The 19,393-nt window shown below is 48.9% G+C and overlaps 3 protein-coding genes across 3 annotated transcripts; all 3 read right to left on the bottom strand.

Annotated features, from left to right (window-relative positions):
• Window positions 1–3,205: 3,205 nt before the first annotated feature.
• Window positions 3,206–6,400, bottom strand: BKA67DRAFT_545609 (histidine-specific methyltransferase). The gene is made up of 10 exons (XM_046101338.1): window positions 6,378–6,400; window positions 5,969–6,326; window positions 5,804–5,918; window positions 5,723–5,736; window positions 5,646–5,667; window positions 5,307–5,596; window positions 4,344–5,040; window positions 4,208–4,283; window positions 3,761–4,158; window positions 3,206–3,697 (listed from the first exon to the last, which is right to left on the bottom strand). The coding sequence occupies exons 2-10, from the start codon at window positions 6,228–6,230 to the stop codon at window positions 3,406–3,408; spliced, it is 2,166 nt and encodes a 721-aa protein (XP_045963874.1). The 5' UTR covers window positions 6,231–6,326; window positions 6,378–6,400; the 3' UTR covers window positions 3,206–3,405.
• Window positions 6,401–8,907: 2,507 nt separating this feature from the next.
• On the bottom strand, window positions 8,908–10,984 carry BKA67DRAFT_27009 (peptidase S28). The gene is made up of 2 exons (XM_046095879.1): window positions 10,511–10,984; window positions 8,908–10,454 (listed from the first exon to the last, which is right to left on the bottom strand). Exons 1-2 carry the CDS (start codon window positions 10,872–10,874, stop codon window positions 9,286–9,288), a joined length of 1,533 nt encoding a protein of 510 aa, XP_045963873.1. The 5' UTR covers window positions 10,875–10,984; the 3' UTR covers window positions 8,908–9,285.
• A 1,370-nt stretch (window positions 10,985–12,354) lies between these two features.
• BKA67DRAFT_529880 (fungal-specific transcription factor domain-containing protein) lies at window positions 12,355–14,915 on the bottom strand (the record flags this gene model as incomplete). Its single annotated transcript, XM_046099147.1, has 2 exons — window positions 12,355–13,426; window positions 13,516–14,915. 2 exons carry the CDS (start codon window positions 14,913–14,915, stop codon window positions 12,355–12,357), a joined length of 2,472 nt encoding a protein of 823 aa, XP_045963872.1.
• Window positions 14,916–19,393: the final 4,478 nt, after the last annotated feature.

Here is a 19,393-nt window from a genome sequence, read left to right as displayed (position 1 = left end):
CGACAGCGTAGGTGCTTCATGGCGTTTTCTGCGAGCTGGCACAACATCTACAACATGCAGAACAGATATACGCAGTACTGAAAGGCGCCAAAGTATCTGACATCAAGTCACTAAGCCGTCTGCCTCACCTCGACGCCGTCATAAATAAAACTCTGCGTTTTCATCCAGTTCTGCTTACCGGCGGAGCTAGGAAAACAATCCATGGAGGCATCATGGTCGGCAGTACTTATATCCCACCTAATACGACCATTGTTGCACCTAGACATTCTATTACGTGAATTAAGCATCATCTCAACCTTTAAACAATGAATGATTTCGTCACAAACTAACATTGCCTCCTTTTTTAATTCAGGAGGGGACTGCTTTGAACAGGCAGGCTACTAGATCCTCGTTTCAGCTAAAAGTTCAATACCCTAACTCATAAATTCCCGCCAGGTCACCATAGCTGCTTCTGGCGTCAACTAGCGTTGGAGGCCATGAGATATGTAATTTCTAGGATTGTCAGAAAGTCTCGATTCGGCTTATCACATGGGTAAATGGTTCCAAAGTGTTTGATGATATGGCGGATCAGTTCACATCGAACCCTGGAAAGCTGGCACTGAGTTTTGACTCCGGCGAAGTATTCTATTAACATGCTGGGGGCACTGATAATTCTAGCAAGTAATACAATAGTGTGAGACAGTAGATTACAGGATTTATAGAATCGCGAAGGGATGATGTTTCTTCGTTTGACAAGGTGGTAGTGACCGGCCAAAAGCCAAACGTGTACCCGCTATGATAGGGCTGACCTATCCTCGATATTGTGCTCATGTTGTTTCCAATAAAATGATTGCTGACCAATAAATTGTGTGGCATGTCCCTCTGTACTGGGGATGGAATTGCAGTCAATGATAAGTATTATAAGGCATCTTAAAAAGCAAACAGTAACCGTGAGTAAAAGCAGGATCAGGTCATAACTAGTTAGATTCAACAAAAATAGTAGCAATGCTTGAATAATTTCCAAATAAGAACTTGATTCTTTCATCGCTGTTCGATGTGAGCCTTGGGTAAGGGCCGATATGATTCTTAGTTGCTCCAAGCCAGACCTCGGGGAAGTAACGTGACCATACATATCAACGTTTCAAGTTTCTAAGTGTTATTATATCGCACCACTCCAAGTAACATGACTTCTCGATGAGATACAGCCCATTCCTGTGTTGGCCATCAGTCATTGGTTGAGTGCTACCTCTATATAGGCTACAAAATTAGGTAAAAGCCTGCACCAAAGCCTAATAATAACGCCATCAAAGCTTGACAGGTCTAAAACCAACCGCTCGGGAAATTTAGTACAGCCCGCTGGAGAGGAGATCAATCAGAAATATCTAATTATAGTCTCCACAAACAGAAAGTGGACAAACAGGCCAGAAGAACAACTCCCAAATATGAAAGCGCTTAAACTACACCTGTTTTGCTGCCAGAAGATCTTGGGTTGTGATTACACATGCAAGGCCCCGGATGCACAATAAAATCTGCAATCAAGCCTCTCCAGAAAGGCTATGCACCAGTATGTCGCAAATACGCATCTACAGACCCGTGGTCGGTCTAGTCTACAGCTTCGCTTCTCGACGCTTCATGGAAACAACATCGGTCATCTATTATTACTTTGACTTCGAGCCACTGCGAAGTTGTGGTTATAACTATTAAGCTGCCGCCCCCAATCTAACTGACTATCCATACTTGAATAAGTCTTTGAATAATCCTCACCTTCTCTACCTTACTACCAACGAGTCGCCCTCTATCAGAGGCAATCGTCCAGATCCTCGTGAAAACTTGCCGACACAATATGAACTCGTTCTCCGCCAACCTTACGAAGTTGAGACAAAGACACTCGAGGATGTCAAACAAACGTATCATGAAGCAGAGCAGAGATTTCTAAACCTATGGTGGGGAATTCTTCTACTTTCTTATGTCCAGACTCCAATACAGCTCGACGCATGTTACTCTGCCCATTCATGACGGGAAGTCCGGGATTTTCTTGGATTCCACAAGAAGCTCAAGCAGACGTCCAGGTGCGCATGCGCCCAGGGAAGACATTGTTTCTGCCCGACCTATTTTACGTCTTTTTGTGCCCCTATGGCGCGGCCTAGGTCGTCTTCTGCCAGGGGTTGTGATGCAGACACTGACTTCTACAAATCCACCACTACTGCGTCTTAGGACTGCTTATCTGCCTAATCCACTATTCTCTCCTGGCGAGACATAGCCCATCCCAAACTGAAATACAATTACAGTAGATGAATATTTTAATTCTCAGCAATTCGATAAGCTTATAGTGTTCTAGTAGAAAGTCAAACTGTTGTTAAGAAAGTGTCACATACTTCAACGACTGGACGGTTTATGAAACAGGAAATTATTTGCTCACTGATTCTCTCAATGGGTTACGTAATGGTTGGACTCCGGTCGACAAGTCTGTCGCATTTTACAGGCTGATGCCGTATAGGTGCTGGAAGCAATATTTCATAACCCAGATAAATTTTGTCTCGAGACCATACCTTCGCAAACGTTCAAGAAACCAATGCAATCGCTAGGACAAATGCAAAATAACAGTGTTTAGCCGTGGACGATGTCCCACTACGGGCGAGGCGACTAATCCACGCTTTGTCTAAATGTAGGCTCGTGGAGTTATACCATTTGTATTTAAAAGCATTCATACGGAGGATTGGACAATGTATATTGCATGATATTTCAAGACAGAATGAGAGATCGTTTCGCTTAAAAACAAGTTGCTTATCTGTACAATCTAGCAACTTAAAACTTCAGCTAGTCAAATGCCACCTCATTACACATCCATTTTGCTCAAGTACTATCTACTTGACTGTAAATATGGCTGCCTGGGTTAATTTGAATCACCCAGCTTACTTTTGAGGGCAGACGTTTTGTATGGCATGAAAATCAAATATTGTTGTGACATGGTTGTGATGTGCCAGCCTGAACAGACGCCAGCCCGATGCTCAGATATAGTGGATTTTTGCAACCCTAATTTTGACCCATATACCCGTTGAAACACCATCCGTAGCGTGCCTTGTCCATGCTGAAGAGTGAAAAGGAACGACAGATGATGTTGAATCATCTGGAATAAATGTTGATGCAGGAAATGCCTGCATTCAATGGCTGGCTTGGCTTCTCTAGGAGTCGCGGACCAGTCTGGCGCCAACCCACGCGTAAGGGTAATTTCGCTGGTACCAGTTTACGCTGCAAGGGTTAGTCGATTATATGGAGTACATAGCTCATTTCAGGTACTTACAATGATTGTCGACCTGCAATGCGCGGGTGGGTTGCCCAGGAACCACCAAGGACGATGTTGTGCTTACCATCAAAGAAATCCGCTACAGAGTCGTAAATCAGCTTGCTGCTGACTTTGGTCGCAGTTCATATGTGGAGAATGGAGTACATACAGGTGTAAGCAGGGTAAAGAGCCATGGGCTCGAAACCTTCATGACGAACTAGGTCTGAGCTGGTCCATTCCCAGACTCCACCCATTTCTCCCTGACCTGCCAAGCGGTTGCCGTCGGATGTTACTGATACAGGATGCCACTGCTGAAATCCGACGTTGGCACCAGTAAGATCAATGAATAGTTTGTCGTTTTCAGACAACCTTCCATTGACCTGAAGTTGGGCTTGTGACGGGGGGTCCTCCTCAACACCATTATTGACGAGATGTCTATGCAATCATACATCAGCTTCTAGGCTATAGGTAGTCATTGAAAGATTGGCTTAGGCTTACCCATTCACTGCCGGCACCGTCTTTCCGAGCTTGCGTTCTGCCTCCTCCCTTTTTAGACGATGAACCCACGCATAGATGCTCTTCGTCTCTTCGAAGGTAGGGATTCTTCCGCCCATCCAAGCAGCGCAGCCTGCCAATTCGTTGTACGATGCGAAGACAGGCCAGTCTAGCGCGTACTTGAGTGGCACCAAGCCATAGAAAGTCCTGACGGCCTTGCCTTCTAAGAAATATGACGGTAGCAGAGTTGAGCCGCTAGGATGGCCGTTGGTGTGACCGTTAGCCTGACCATCGCTGTGTCCATTAACAGCGCCATTAACTCCGTTGGTTTCCTCGAGCGATGCTTCTGCCCAAGATGCAGGAAGTTTAGATACTTGCGTTTCATACATATAATGTGCATACTGGGTTTCATAAGTATTAAACAAAGAGGAGATTCACATATCTACTGACCTCTTCATTAGTGATTGGTCGACCTTTAGATTGGAAAGCATGAACGTGGATTTTACGTGCTGGTTTTTCGTTGTCCCTAGTTATGTTTGATTAGTGGCAGAGACTTGGCAAGTCTTGAGGCTGGAATCGTGTTTACCAGCCAAAATGTCCTTCAGCTTCTAAATTATTTTCGTCGTCATCTAGACCGATGACAACATCCTGCTCGGGAATACTGAACCATTCGTTTGCTGTCCTTTTCGCGTATGCATCCTGAGCAAGACTCTGAAAGTTGGGCCGCGGAATATGAGGCGGGGGTAAAGTCTTATCGCTCTGCAGCATCATATAAAGCAGAGTTTCCATATGCATCACCTCATGCTCAAACCCAACCCAGACAGCCCTTGCGACATCTCTTGGAATATGTTCCAGGCCACCCGAATACAGTTTCGTCAACCTAGCACGAACATTCTTCTGATATTCCAGGATTTCTGCTAGTCTGGGCCACTCATCAGGGATCTCTGAATGTGCGTGACAAAGCTCTGGGTTATCTACATCAGGATCAATGCCCCTTTCGAAGATTGAGTAGTATGATGCAGGATCAGTAGGTGGTTGCTTCGTGGTTTTCGTCAACTGAATGTCTAGGAATGTCGGGATATGCCCCAGGTAAAATATGCAGGCGTTTCTCAATCTGATAGGCTTGTCCAAAAGCTCCTCGTTCGGGAGCATCCGCCTGGTGACAGTATCCCATGTTGACCATAGGCCATCCCAGTCCTCAAGAGTTGGTACTACTGCACTAGCGTACCGACCAGGCGTCAGGCCGAAAGGCATAGTGGTGGGCTTTGTTAACAAATGTAGTCCTGCCCAAAGTTAGTCGTTTGTGTAACTTAGATAATGGTAGGGTTGCAATCAGGATAATCGTGATATACGATCATGACGTCCAGTCTGATGGATGAAAGGAAAGACGTGTAAGACTAGGACACTCGGAACCCTATGAGTGGCCTGAATATGGTACGATCCAGTCTGAAAACGTGGGGAACATTGCTTATTCGTGGAACGGCTGTACAAATTGGGCAACCCCCGTCTGTCTAGGTTGAAACAAGGGAGACGTGTGAAGGAAACATACCATATTCGTCGCCGTCGGTCATCCACCGCTCTGTTTCGACAACTCCCGCTTCAGCCCAAAGCTTCTTCATGCCGTCTTCCGAGTACTTCAGGCTCTGCTCGACTTTAATTCGCTCATGCGCTTTTATGTCCTCGCCAATAATGTTGACGTCTCGGATTGGCGAGTAGAATGCCTGATGACGGCCACCATCTATATCGTACACGTATTCGCCTATAGCCTTCCAATCATCCAGATTGAATTCGTCTGATCCAAGGATCTCATTCGCGTGGCGAAGGCCGTCCAAGAGAAATCTCCGTCAGTCAGTCGACGTCCAATGCTCAGATTAACGATTGGACTCACTGATGTGTTACACCTTCGCGATCTATGCCGGATGGCAGATCTTAGCATAGCTCAAAATAACCACAAATAATACTAACCATTGTATGCATGACTGCACTACACATTAGCTTCGGAGAGGATGCAGGCCAAGTTACAAAACCTAGACTCTCAGAACATACTAAACTTTTGAGGGATTGGTACAAGAATCCAGTCCAAGCAAGAATGTGTCTGATGGCTGGAGGACATCGGAGAATCCGCGTAGGAATTCTGCTGCCTCAGGTCGATGAAAATTCCCTATCCTTCTTGTCAGTACTGTCTCAGTTGTTCTCTGGGAGTCTACATGCCGATGCTTGAACCCAAGCTCATGACACACTTCGGTCTGGCTGAAATTGATGGCTGCTTCAGCCACTCTCGGCCATCGTCATAGGTTCCGAGCAAACCATGGCATCTCACATGGCGGAACTGAGGAACTTGTGCTAGGGTTCTCTCCAACTCCTTCTTCGACAGATCCAAAGCATAATAATCGATATCCTTCCCGACGTCTTCGAGTGCTTGAAGGAGAATTTGTACTTTTCGCAGGTTGCCTGATCCCAGCTCAACAACCATGGCCCCTGAGGGAATCGCTTTTGCGATTGCCGGGGCTGATTGTCGAAGCACTTGGATCTCCGAATTGGTTAAATAATACTCATCCAAATATGTGATCTTACAAGGTCAGTACGACGCGAACGGTCTTGGAACGGCATGATTTGTCACCTGTTCGAATAGTTGAAGGCCATTTTCGCTGTACAGCAATAAAGTTGGCATTGTCCGCGGTCCCTCATGGGGACGCAACAATTTGTGAATCTCTTCTTTGAGATTCAACTCTACTGCTGTTTGGCGAATATCAATTATATCGGTCCCTGGCGGAGCCTTGGCCGGTTTGGACGCCCCTTTGCCTGTCTTGAGGTTAGGGGGGACTGGTCGTGATTCATAGAACATTTCGGTAGCGGAAGGCATGACTGCTGGAAGCCAGAATGTCTCTTGCAGTAAAGAGATGATGCACTAAGTCAAGCGGGTCAGGCAGAGCGGGAGACTGGTTTTCTGGCGGCAATGTAGGCTATATATCGGTTTCGTGGGAAAGAATCACAAATAGCGATGTGAGAACTAAGACACCTTTGCCATGCTAGCTGAAAGTCAATATTCTTATTGTCTGCAGGTCTACCGGCATGAAACTTCACTTGGCTCGGGATGGTGATGTCAATCGCGGGTACCATCGAAGTTCTCTCGGAAGGGGCAGTCTTCTAATTCGTCCCGTGGAATGGGGTCCGCCAGCCCTTCAGCACGCTAAGACACATGGTCGAACGAGCTTTCCCCTTAGGCCTACCGTACGGTCTTGTCCTATTCCGTATTCCTGCGATTGAGTGTGATGTGTGTTCTACCGGGAGCCAGCAGCGACCACAAATCGTTGTCGTAGGGCCGGCTGGGACTTTGAGTATGGGGAAAAAGAAACGGTCCTGTCATGCAATGTCGCACTTTCGGGTTAGACAAAGGCTTAAGCCAGGCGCAAGCGTGGGAGGTTGTTGTTCAGGGCAAATCAGGGGCAGGAAAGCCATTGGACTTCCAACTTCGAGGTCCACGAGTTGCATGCGTCCCCGCAAAATCCCTACAACCCCTGTATGCAAAGCCTCACATGATGCGCATTTGGCCGAGAAAGGCAATCTCTGGATCCATATGTGCTGTGCCTGGACCAGCCAGCGCGCAAGTTGCCATTGAGAATGACCTTGACCGGCCAGTATATCGCATCCAGACGACCAGCTTAGTCTCCTAGCCGGCGGGAGTAATGTTCATCGATATTGTGCCGTTTCAGTGTTTAGGTCTATTCGGGACCTGACGATCATTCGTAGTGGGGCAGTCACGTATAAAGATGGCCTACGATACTCTGATAGAGAGAGGTGCTTTAATGGTCAACGCCGTGGTCCCTGGCCGAGACACCAAGAAGAAGAGTTACCGTTACCCGACATGCCGTTTTCGTGTGTCGGGTGCAGCGGAACACCTGATTCAATTACAATTGTCAAAAGAAATTCACCAGACCCAACTCTCCTCCTCTTAGTGTGGGGGTGAGTATGCCACTTACTAACCGAGTTTCGACCCGGTATCCATCAAACATACAAGAAGCACAAAACATGCCATGTACATAGTCTTATGTTGGCAGGTCTTCTGCCAACATGGTTGCAATTCTGAAGGCCGCAGCATTATCCAGATGACAACAGACCTTGTATAGACATAGAGTCTTGGGACTCCGACGAGTCCTCCAGAGACCAACACACTATAAGGTTACCCTCAACCTTTTTCGGAACCGCACTTCGTCACAGGACCGCCAGCTGGACCAACCGAAATAAAACAGACGTCATCCGTGTTGCGTCTGTCAGCTTCTGGGCCCATAAGCTCAAACGCGATGCCGCGGCGTGGTTCGATAGGCCTCCACATGGTACCAGCGACCCCTCGTTACCCCTCCATCGATGCGTCCTATGTACTTCAAATGGTCGATTACATACACACACATATTCTCTATCTCTCTCACACAGCGACGAAAATAAGTGCAGGAAACTATAATAAAGTTGAAAGGCCTTATCCACCATTAACGCACCGAACAATCACTTTTCATTCCGCGGGGTCGCTTTGCAGCGTTGCTTGTGGGGAAGCCAAGACGAGGTGGCAAGCAATGGGCAAAGTGCCGTATCTGACTGGCCGTTCATTTATACTTCCGCAGGACATTACATCGGACGGTTCTTTCCTGTACTGTAGATCAGTCGACTGGCTAGCCGGGTCTGGTGGAAATCACATGGAAGAAAAAGCATGGCCAAAATCCATCAAGGCTCTCCGTCTTGTATATCCAAAGGAGGGCCATCATATCCCCTTGCTATAGCGCTTGGCCATTCGCCACTGGAAGCAGGACACATCTGATATTACGTAGCGCGCAAAAATACATCAACGGCAGACTTCACCGGCACAGATGTAGTGTCCAACAATGGAAATACAAGCCGATCCCGGTGAGCCTCAAAAGAGTCTGGGCGTTATAAATGTTGTGTTTAATGCTGTTTGGTGCGGCAGTGTTCAGGGCCTCCTACGAGAAGGTCATCTTGCAGGTTTGAGACCTTCAGCCTCTGTAGTATTAGTTAGTCAGCTGTGCTGCAGGCTTGTAATCCCGAAGAGATTGTCATGTTTGCTCCCATTACTGTTCATTCTGGCCTTCCCGAAAGGGGTATCCCGTAGGAGCAGCCCGAAAATCCTTTCCAATTAGCCGAGTAAGATCGCCGATCACTAACAAGATTTCCCAATCCGTCAGCTTTCCGCGCATGTGGAGAAAGAGCCTCCTCAACGCCGCAGGAGTCGAGACTATAATTCCATACCTCGGAGTATACCCAAAACTGGCGAGCATTTGTTGGGACCTGAAGTTGGAGGAAAACAGTCGAAAAGCGGCCACCAGACAGTTAATTGTACCAACATTCAATGCAACATACTGGCCCATCGTTATCTTGCACAAAAAAATGAGGCAGGGGCATGTCTTGAGTGAAGTGATTAACCATACGTACAAAAACAATTTTACAACATCCCGAATATGTGCCCTCGCACCATTTTGATCTCACATGCCAGCAGCGAATTATCTTCGATGCCTTCACCCCTACACTGCCCCCGGCTTCTCCCACTCATCAAGCCAGCTTCCCATCTGCTTAATGGCTGCCTCGACAACAGGCCAGGTATCAGGATCCTCCTCGTCAATGAACATCTCAGGTGTATGGACGCCTCCCTTCACAACATACGTAGGAGCGTCCGTAGAGTTACAGGGGCCACCCGGCCTGTAGTTGCTGGACAAAGTGGCCGACCTCCACGGGTCAAACTCGCCGTCGACGAAGAAGACTCGCTTGTAAGGCGCGTCCCAACCCTTGGTCCAGGCGTTGAGGCGTTCCTCGGTCCAGCCGGTCATGCTGCCGGCTACGAAGCCGTTGGTCTCGGGGAACACGAGCGGGCATCGCCGTGAGTACTGCTCGGGACGCAACTGCGATGACACGATGTTTTGGCCGTCCGAAGTCGGTGGGCCGACCTGGTGCCAGCCGAAAGGCTCGTTGCAGAGCATCCATTGCCACGGCCGGTAGTCATCATGGTCCTTCAACGTGTTCCATTCGATTTCCGGGTCCCAAGTGTTGCACCTGGAGCCCCCCTCGCCGCAGCCAGCCGTTGCATTGATCCATGCGGCGTACGCATCCAGCGCAGCGACCAGCCCAACCCCGGTACCGTTGTTGATGGTCGTTTTGCTACGGCCACCGTATGTCTCGAAATAGTCGCAGAATTGCAAGACGACAGCCTGGTCGCTCTGCCACTCCGAGATTGGATTTGCCAGCGTTTCAGCAAAATCCATTGCGTTAAGGTCCTGCAGGTTGAATTTGGTCTTGAGCTCCTCAATATCATCGTCGTTTCCCCGGTTGAACACATAGTCAACGTGCTGCACGACCGTCTTGACGTTGTTGCTGCAGTTTGTGGGCAGCGCCTGCTCGATCGGAGAGAAATACGTCCAGAAGTCGTGTACTGCTTCAACAACAGCCGAGGATGCGTGATACGCGTGGAACACTCCGGGTTCCATCTGAGAAGTCCAAGCTGCAAGTGCACCGCTATAAGAGCCGCCGACAAGTACCCAGGGCACATCGTTAGCGTTGCAGTCACCGTTTTCGCAGAACTCTAGTTCAGCAGTCAAGGCAAAATTTGTCATATCTTTCATCGCGTTAGGAAGGTTGAGATACTGCAGGGTCTCGGCGGTGAGCTCGTCGAAGGGGATGGATTTACCCCAATATCTGTCTGTATGGTATTGTGAGTGACGCGATTAACCTTGGCCAAACATAGAAGTAACTTACGTTCGATAATAATGACAGCACCATTAAACTCTTGAGCATACCGACCAGGTATGGTGTCGTTCGCCAAGTATCCAATCATGTCATCTGCAGATTGCTCTCCTGGGTTAAACACGAAGACCGGGCCGCCTTTTTTGTAATATGATCCATCCCACCAATATCTCTGCTCGAAAGTACCTTGTGAGATGTCCGAATGATCGATGTTCTGAACAAATGTGGCATTGCCAACAAGGTCCAAGCTCTCTAAACTCGCTGCCTTGAGACCAAACCTCTTGTTCTTTTGGTGGATATCTTTTGCTTTCAAGGTAGCTATAGAGGGTGTGATGCAAGTCAAAAATGGTAGCAACGCTGTGAGTGCCGTTTTCATCGCGAGATCGTCTTTCAGCCAGGCATATAATTCCAAAAGAGAAGAAGGAGAAGAAGAAGTAGATATAAAGGGAAAAAGAGAAAAAGAGAAAAAGAGACAAAGTATAGAATAAGAATTGAAACAGGTAAATCACTACGGCATTTGTTTTGGAGTGACGGATGTAGAGCTTCAAAGCGTGCTAGTATTGGGATATCATGTAAGTCTCCTGGTAGCATCGAACATGACCATTGCAGAGCCATATATATGCCATGCTCACCATTCTGCTCGGCGACCCATACTCTGGATACCTAGTTCACAAAGGATCAGTAGTTTAATGAGGACCGCCAAAAAGCTCGCACTCCGCCTGCCCACAGCCCAGTGCCGTATCAGCTTTTGTTCTCCACCCGGCCTATTGTCACTCGGCCGGGACTTCAAGCGTTGCCTATTGAATACATAGGGTTTTATCGCATTACGGGGCTAGCAAACTTCCAGCTATACCGCCAGACAGTTGCTCCCAAGTGCTGACCACTAAGTGTTGGCTTTCATGATGATCTAGGAGCTGAGGTCGCTCAAGGGTCTGTGGTGACTGCGCTGGTCAGAACCTTGACAATTGAGAGGTGATTTTTTCAGGAACATTTCTCAACTTTATTTGCTCGTTACCCACTAACTGTTCCTGCGCCACTGTGCTGTTGTGCTGTTTGATCAACTGCTAACATGACCCGGTCTTAGGAGCGGGATGAGGGGACATGGGACCCCCTTTCAATTTTCAATGCGTTAAGCTGTGCCACATAGTTAGTTTCGTCCTATCCCAATCGCAGCAACCAATAGCAATTGCCAATCGCCATTTCGCATTTGGTTTGATGGAAACTTCCGCATTAAAGAAGCTTAGCAGTTACTCTATTTATGATACTATTTTGGGCGGCCCTAGACTTGAGCTAGCGAAGTTGTCCAGGTTCGCCTATAGGGCTGTTTCTGGCCGGTAACACTGCCCATAGGAAGGTAGGTTTCTGGATGTAATACTGTGCTTATGCGGAGTTTCCAGATCCACCACCATTGTTGGGTCAAGCGCTTACTGTAGTGGTAGCGCATATCACAACACAGAGCTTGTATCAAGGAATTTACAGGCAAACATGGGGCTTGGCCATTATAGTGCGGGTCCTGGTGCAGCAAATTTGGTGAAATTGACAGGGCTGCTCCACACAATCGTATCCCCTTCGCAGCAGCAACACAACGGCGACGGCTGGTGAAAACAACGGACGCATTTAACCATGCGATCTCAGTACAGCGAGGATATCTCATACAAGCAAAGTAAAATCACATGTGTCCTTGTCGTTGTCAAGGCCGCCCCCGATGCTACATGTCTGATCCATCGAAAGGAGAAAACAAAGAAAGGAACTCGCATTGGGCCGCGTATAAGTGAGCCTCATTCTTTTAGTCAACTCCGTTACGCCGGGCAAAGTCCCGATGCTAGTGAAAATGCTCATTGCTGACGTACAACTATTTATGTGTATGTATCATTGAAATGTGGCGCAAGGCCATACGCTTCGGTTGATAGGTCGAAGAACGGAAGCTGGCCATCTATCCATGGGTCATTGTTTTGTGTTAAGATGCCGAGGTCGTTCGTAACATTGAACCGTTTTCGTTCTTCTGATTGCAGCTCATACTCGCTGGAATCATCGCGGTGAGTAGAAGGTGGACCGGTAGTTTCGGGACCTAGCATTGCAACAGCTGATGATGCATAGGATTGGATTGGACGTAACGTGTTGGATTGCCGATTCCATGAATCGTATTGCGTATCATGAGGGGGTACCGCCGACGATCCATTGGCATCATGATAGGACGACGCATGGTTAATGGCCGTGAAAGTTGACGGTGTAGATCTTGGGGTGCCAACTCGGTTGATGGGTGGTAGACGCGAATCTACAGGCGATCCACGATCGACAGTGCTGGCCCTGGATCGGTCTCCATCCATGCCTGTTAGATCTATGGGCTGTATATGCCCAAACTCTCTCAGGAGCCTTTTGTCCTTGTATTCCTCAAGCCCGCCACCTTTGCCGCCAAGGCGCACACTCAGGCTGGTCTTTTCACTAAGAGTCCTGTTTTGATCGACGTGTATTTCGTAGTCTCTCCTGATCTTTACAAAGTAGGTATCCATCTTTTGGAGTACTGTGATGTACGTGGTTGCCATACTCAAGCAAACCGACATTTTATTAAGTGTCGTGTAAGTCAAGCCAAGAGGACCGTGCCGGAAGATATCGATGTCCTTTTCTCCTTCCAAAGGCTCGTTCCACCGGTGGCTGAGGATATGACTTCGCGTGTCCATTTGTGGGAAATGGATGGCGTATAATACCACAAATGCAGCAGTCCATATGGCAAACAGAACTATTGTCGATTGAGGCAGCTTGTCCTTCTTTTGACAGATCTCGATCAGATCGATGATCTCTCTGGCAGCCTTGAACACTTGCTCCGCACTTTCGAGCCAGAAACCATCCGGTGTCTCCTCCTTTGGGAATACTGGGTTATCAAGTGGCCCTTCAGGTCCTCTGCACCGTATAGGCACGAAAGGGATATATCTGCGACAAGATTAGCAAATTGTTAGACTTGAATTCCAATGTATATGGCTGACAGCGCATGACATGTGACTGAAAAATGGCAATCTTACTCTCGATGCAGCATGATAACGCACACGCTTCTGAGCATATGCAGCAGTACATAGACGCTAGAGGCCTGATGGTTTTCGTGTTTGAAGTAGTTGGAACGCGAGAACGTGAATGTGCCGGGTAAGCTCTGCTCAAAGCTGAATAGGCGGTCGCGTAGTTTAAAGAAAGTTGTGTCAGCAACCCAAGGTGCATGTTGGTCGGTCAAGCGGCCACCGTCGACACTATAACGCGAGATGTCGCCCCAGAGATTCACAAGGAAGACGAACCGACTCAGTACGCTGTCGTCAGTGACACGTGGATCTGACGGCATAGACTTCAGGAACCCAGTGCTGGCATCCATTTCCAAGTCGAATTTGTCCTCGGAACATGGCAGCTGGATCAGCAGCTTCTCCGAGTCTACAATGGCCAGCCGTTCTTTCCCGCAGGCCAGCATTCGATCTAGGACGAAACAGCTCCACATGGTTCGGCGGTTAGCCTCTCTGTCTAGAATCAACTGCGATTCGGAGACAGAGCCACGAGGGCGCTCGAGATGATGCCCTACTTTCCTGAATTCTTTATCTATCAGACCGAGTCTTAGGAAGTTGGCCATTCGGACAGCGATTCCGACAAACATCCACGCACCCAGGCCACCTGTGTTTTGCCGGGTCTGGCCCCATTCGTACAAACCGAGCATTAGCAGAGCTTGAACACGCTCAACAGACGCGGAGCCCATGGCGTTTCTCATGGATCCAAGTGCTCTGGTGAGAGTTTCAGCGTAGTATTCCGACGCCGCGGCAGGATCGACCTGGGTCTGAACCGGACGGGACCTGGCGTTGCCGCCTTGGGAATTGCAAATGTGCGCAAGGTATTTCACGAGGTCTGTGTGGTACCGAGCAGTGAGGGTAAGGATGCCCAACAAGACAAGGTTGAAATCCGGTGTGGGATCTGGCTGTTGGTTTCTGAATCTGCGACCAAGCTTCTCTTTCATTGTCGGAAGATGTAGGAAAGGCAACTCTGGTGCAAAATGGAGCTTGTACAAATCGAGGACCTGATCCCAGATGTCCTCGGTCAAGAAAGGCGCAGAGAGTACTTCGTCTGCGAATAGGGTACCCTTTTCATTGTCAAGCTTGGACAGCTCGTCGATCTTCTTCAGCTTCTTCCGGTCTGAGCCTCCATCTCTTTCCTGCTTGATCGCCGATGGTGGATCGTTCCTCTTTGGTGGGGCGGGATTGGGTTCGGGCAGCTTGAAAACGCAGTCCTTGCCTGTCTTGAGACAGCTGTCGCAAGGACTTGATCCGCCGTTGTTCTCACATTTTATCTTGGACTTTCGGCACCTGAGACATGCGATGCTAGAGCGCATGGGCGGGCGCATCTTGGCTCCCTTCTTACTCTCGAAAGTAAGACCTGCTAGTATGGGCTTCATGGCGTGCTCCCCATAGCCTTGCGGCACACCCCCAACTCCCACGCCCACTCCCACTCCTGAGCCCTGTGAGAAATCCGTGGCTGAAGACAGGCGCCTGTCGGGGGGCGCTGGCGGGGTGGGAGGGACTAAAGGTGCATCGGGAGGCACCGAGGACTCGTTGTATCTCCTTTTGGTTGTGGACTGATATGTAGAGTTGCTTTGTATGTCATCAGCGTCTGGAGGATCTGGCGGCGACAGGATGGACTGGATTCGGATTGGAGTACTAATTGTGACGGCTTGGGTCTGTTCGAGACCCAGAAGACTCGAGTATAGGATGAATGGTGGAGAGATGTGCAAGCCTTAGCCTGACGCTGAAGGCTTATCGTCGTCCGAGTGAAGACTGCGACACTGGGTGGGGGGGTTGCTGGGACTTGCTACGGAGAGTAGGAGTTTGTAGCCAGCCGGAGAGGATTAGTTGTTCAACTGTTTCTTGCGGCGCTTGGCGGCAGTTTGCCTGGATCGGCCGTGTACAATGGGGGACTGCAGTGGTTAGCTGAGTGACGCGCCCCTTGTTGGTCTTTGTCGGATCCGACGTGGGTTGAATGCACAGAGTGTGTTTACTTGCAATGCAATGTGCTACAGCATTACTGAACCGCTGCAAGCACCCGCGCTGTGTATGTGTATGTGTGTGTATGTGTGTGTATGTATGTGTGTGAGTGCGTGTGATGCAGGTTGGAAGCAAAGTGGGCGACGATGCACGAAACGCAATTTAGAGCTTCGGCGGCTACGACTTTTGTTGCAACAAAGGATCCTTGGTACAGACTGTAGTGAGTGGTAAGCAACCCTGTAGTCTAGACGCTTGCACTGTTGGCTCAATGCAGTCGATGGATGGATTGCGGCAAAGGCTGAGTGCTGCAAGTTCGTAAACGCGCAAATTAAGGCAATGGGTCTGTATAGTTTGTCCTTGGGTTTGACAACAAGTTTGGGCGTTGCGGCCAGGGAGTTGCTACTGCTGCTGCTGCTGCTACACTCAAAAACTCGGGACTCAAGACTCAAGACTCAACATGGAGGGGAGGAAAGATGAGAAGCAAGAAAGGCCCAGACCAGATTCTAACTCTCAGTAAAGCTTCCACCAGGAACAACTTTGGACGGAGCTCACAAAGCCGCTCGCTCTCTGTTTCTCTTAGCATACTGGGCCGCTAGGGCAGAATCCCGGGGACGGGTAGACCACCACCCTTGGACCGACCTGGCCAGCCAATGAATCCAGGGGAGATGGTTAGTGCTAACTCCTGCTAGGCGGCGCTAGTCCAGTACTGTACCGTGTAGCGCGCTACATTGAGTGGCCCGAGGGAAAGATCCCGCTTGTTGGAAGCCTACCCGTCTCACACCCCATCTACCACGCGCAAGAACCATGAAGAAAACCCACCTCCAGCACCCGTCGCCCGTTCTTCCTTTTTTAGTTTTATTTAGCCCTTGGAAACTTGAGTCTCGAGAAGCCTCGAGAAGCGCGATAGCCCAGCCCCCAGCACCTGCAAGGTCCGGCCTACACACTTAATCTGCCTACCAGACAAGACAGTTAGTCCCAGGCCAAACTAAACAAGCCAGCTGGACCCCACGCTTCAGGTCTGCCGATGTTCTAGTTCCCATCAATGCTGTCCGACAGGGTCATGTTAACTTTGGGTGGTGCTGCTGATCCCATCAAGACTCCAAGACCGCTCCTAAAATAACTCGCTTGAGCTGCATCGCAGTCGCGGATTTTCATTAACCTCATTCTCTGCGAGCGCATCATGCATTGCAGCGTAGTATTGCCAAAATTACGAAATGGTGGTCAACCCATAACCCTCCATCTCTCGTGACATGTTCCATTCTGGATCTGGCCACCTGCCCGTTTTTCTGCATCTCCTGTAAGCGCCTCTTCCCGATCGTTCGTCAAGATGAGCTCAATTCTGGGTTATGCATGGTTCACGTTTGTCCACCCCCAGATCCCTTTGTCTCTAAATGCCCGCCGCTAGCACCCCGTAGTGACGCCCTCAAGGAAAAGCGGTGACAGAATCCAAGAAGCAACCAGGTTAGGTTTTCCATTTTATTTTTATTTTTAAAGAGGTGACTGCACAAGAGGCGTTGATTTGTTTCGTGAGCGCCAAAGAGACAAAGAGGATAAAAAAGCAATTGAAATGCTGCAACCTGCCGGAGTGATTGTAACAGCGGTTATGGCCAATAAGCCACGAGTCTGAAAGGGGCCACAGCCAAAGGTAACGGCGTCAAGATTTCTCACTAAAGTTCCTTCCAGGCATTCCAGGGGCGGCGTCGGCGGGTGGGTTCCTTCGGTTCACGTCCTTCGGGTGGGACTTTTCTTCAGCGGGAAACAATGCATATCACCCCAACAGGATTGGGTATGGTTCTCCGCTGACCATGTTATTTTGAACGCGCTCGGCAACACCGCTTGACACCCCGCAGCTATTGATTAAAGTCTATTCGTTCGCGAAATTGCACACGAGGGAGGTGTCAGGGGTCGGAAATTCGAAGTGGCTCTCTACGAAATCCCTTCCTTCCAGAATCATTCGATGCTCAAACCTCTATTTACTTACCACGTTCAAGTCGTGGTGAGATGACTGGCCGATCAGATCAGCTTATCAAGAAGTGTAAGTATTGTTGTTGCAGCAGCAGATAGCGCTCGGAACCATTGGACCTTGTTGGTGCGACGCCTAGTGACATGCTTGAGAAGTGTGGGGAATTTTGTACTGTACAAGTTGGTGAGACTGCCAACTCCGATACTGCTAAAGCGAGACATCGGGCCGCATTCCAAGAATCGGCCCTTCGTGGATGCTAGCTGGGCTTTCAAGGCGCGAGCATTTATGGACGTGTATATTACAGTATCAGCAACATATATTTATGTCGTCCTTGCAAGCCTTCATCAAAGTATAGATAGACACGAAGCGACTAAATCCGCCTTTTTGTATCATTCTGCTCCCCACGGTCGCTGCTGACAATCAATCTAGGGGCCGCTGCAAGTACTATGTTAGGCGCTGCCGAGGCTCAATTACTTTCAACACCCGCCCGGACCTGGGACAGTGATGGCGACTCGGCATTATCGGCAGGGGGTAAACCAAACCACTTAATTCAGACAGTGCAACATGCAGAGCCAACACCCTGCGGGCTGTTGCAACACGGTGTAGTGCATCTACGGACCTTTTGTCCTTAGGGGATAATAAGCTGCAAGCGCAGACAGTCGTTCTGGATTATCCCGATTCTATGATTTTATGAAGTGATGCCAATACCCGACCCCTGGCAGGTTCGATGATCAAACTTAACAAGATCACATGGAAAGCGAGGCGAGTTGGCATGGCACATTACGGGGATCTCACAGGTCAAACTAATAATCTTTTCTGATCAGCCGATCAGAGATAGGAAGAAGAGCCACCCTGCTCTCAGCCAGTGGTCGGTCGGTATCTGTTATCCGAATACTTCGGGCAGCATGACCCTTGTATCTATCGCTTAACCCCCTTCTCATCCTCTGAGTGGTATGGGGGTAAATTCGGCTTCGGACGATAAAAAGCCGACCCGAAGTTCCATTAGGAGCTGTGTTTAGATCACCATGCGCTTAGAAGTTGACAATTGAGCTCGGCGCAATCTTGCTGGGAGGAAGTTTCGAACAGGAATTTCCTATTGCGCCAAAATTTGAACTATGCAACGGTCAATGCGCAGAACCTTGCGATCCGACATGGGTAGATTTGTGTTAGACTAGTCGCAGATAGCAGTACGTTCAGTCTGCTGAGAGAAGGTATGAAAACGTGCACAAAAGAGATCTACAACGAGATGGTGGATTGTTAGTTGTACATCAAATAGACAGACTTCCTTGACGGTTGTCGGAAAATGTTTGTTGGTCACTCCGTATATCTAATGCAGGCTTGGGGAAAGAAAGAAATTCTTCTGCCATTCTGCACATCTTGTTATGCTTGTTACATGGCCCCTTGGAAGCTCTCACTTCACAGTGGTGCGAACTTCGTTCGCTCGAAGTTTTTGGTTCGTAGCCGTACTAGGTTTCGTAAACAATCCAGACAATGCATAAATAGAATCCGGGGCCAGATAAATGGAAACTCATACACCAACCCAACCATGAAGTTCTAAGGGGCAACTGTGTTCTTGCAGATTTGATCAAAGACAAGTCAGACCTTATATCAATAGAAGAGCAGAAGTATTGGTTTTGACGTTACACGTCAATGGTGAAAATATGATAATGCATGCGCCGAGATTCTCTGGCCGGCGCTATTGCTGTTCACGCCAGTTACGAGAGTCAGGGTTCTTTACCGCGGGAGCGACAAGAAGCGTTTCGCCCTGTTTTGACTATGCAGTCAGCAAAACATTATCCACCGACTTCAGTATGGGCTTCGTGTAGAGTCCATGCTTAGCATCCTTCGCATGCTTTGCTCTAATATTGGCCCTTCATTGTGACGCGCGTGGTGCTACTCATCCCTCTGTTGTGCGCCAGAAATATGTAC

Source organism: Truncatella angustata, assembly GCF_020726525.1.
Source record: "Truncatella angustata strain MPI-SDFR-AT-0073 chromosome Unknown BKA67scaffold_1, whole genome shotgun sequence".
Lineage (NCBI taxonomy): Eukaryota > Fungi > Ascomycota > Sordariomycetes > Amphisphaeriales > Sporocadaceae > Truncatella > Truncatella angustata.
This window is presented reverse-complemented; position numbering and strand designations above follow the sequence as displayed.

Excerpts from the sequence above, each read along its gene's own strand:
- BKA67DRAFT_545609 (XM_046101338.1), bottom strand. The coding sequence starts at position 6,230 with ATGGTTGTTGAGCTGGGATCAGGCAACCTGCGAAAAGTACAAATTCTC. Across the intron at positions 5,919-5,968 it reads GAGCTTGGGTTCAAGCATCG|GGAATTTTCATCGACCTGAG; the intron begins GCATGTAGACTC and ends CAAGAAGGATAG. Across the intron at positions 3,698-3,760 it reads ACGGTGCCGGCAGTGAATGG|ACATCTCGTCAATAATGGTG; the intron begins GTAAGCCTAAGC and ends ATGATTGCATAG.
- BKA67DRAFT_27009 (XM_046095879.1), bottom strand. The coding sequence starts at position 10,874 with ATGAAAACGGCACTCACAGCGTTGCTACCATTTTTGACTTGCATCACA. Across the intron at positions 10,455-10,510 it reads TGCTGTCATTATTATCGAAC|ACAGATATTGGGGTAAATCC; the intron begins GTAAGTTACTTC and ends AATACCATACAG.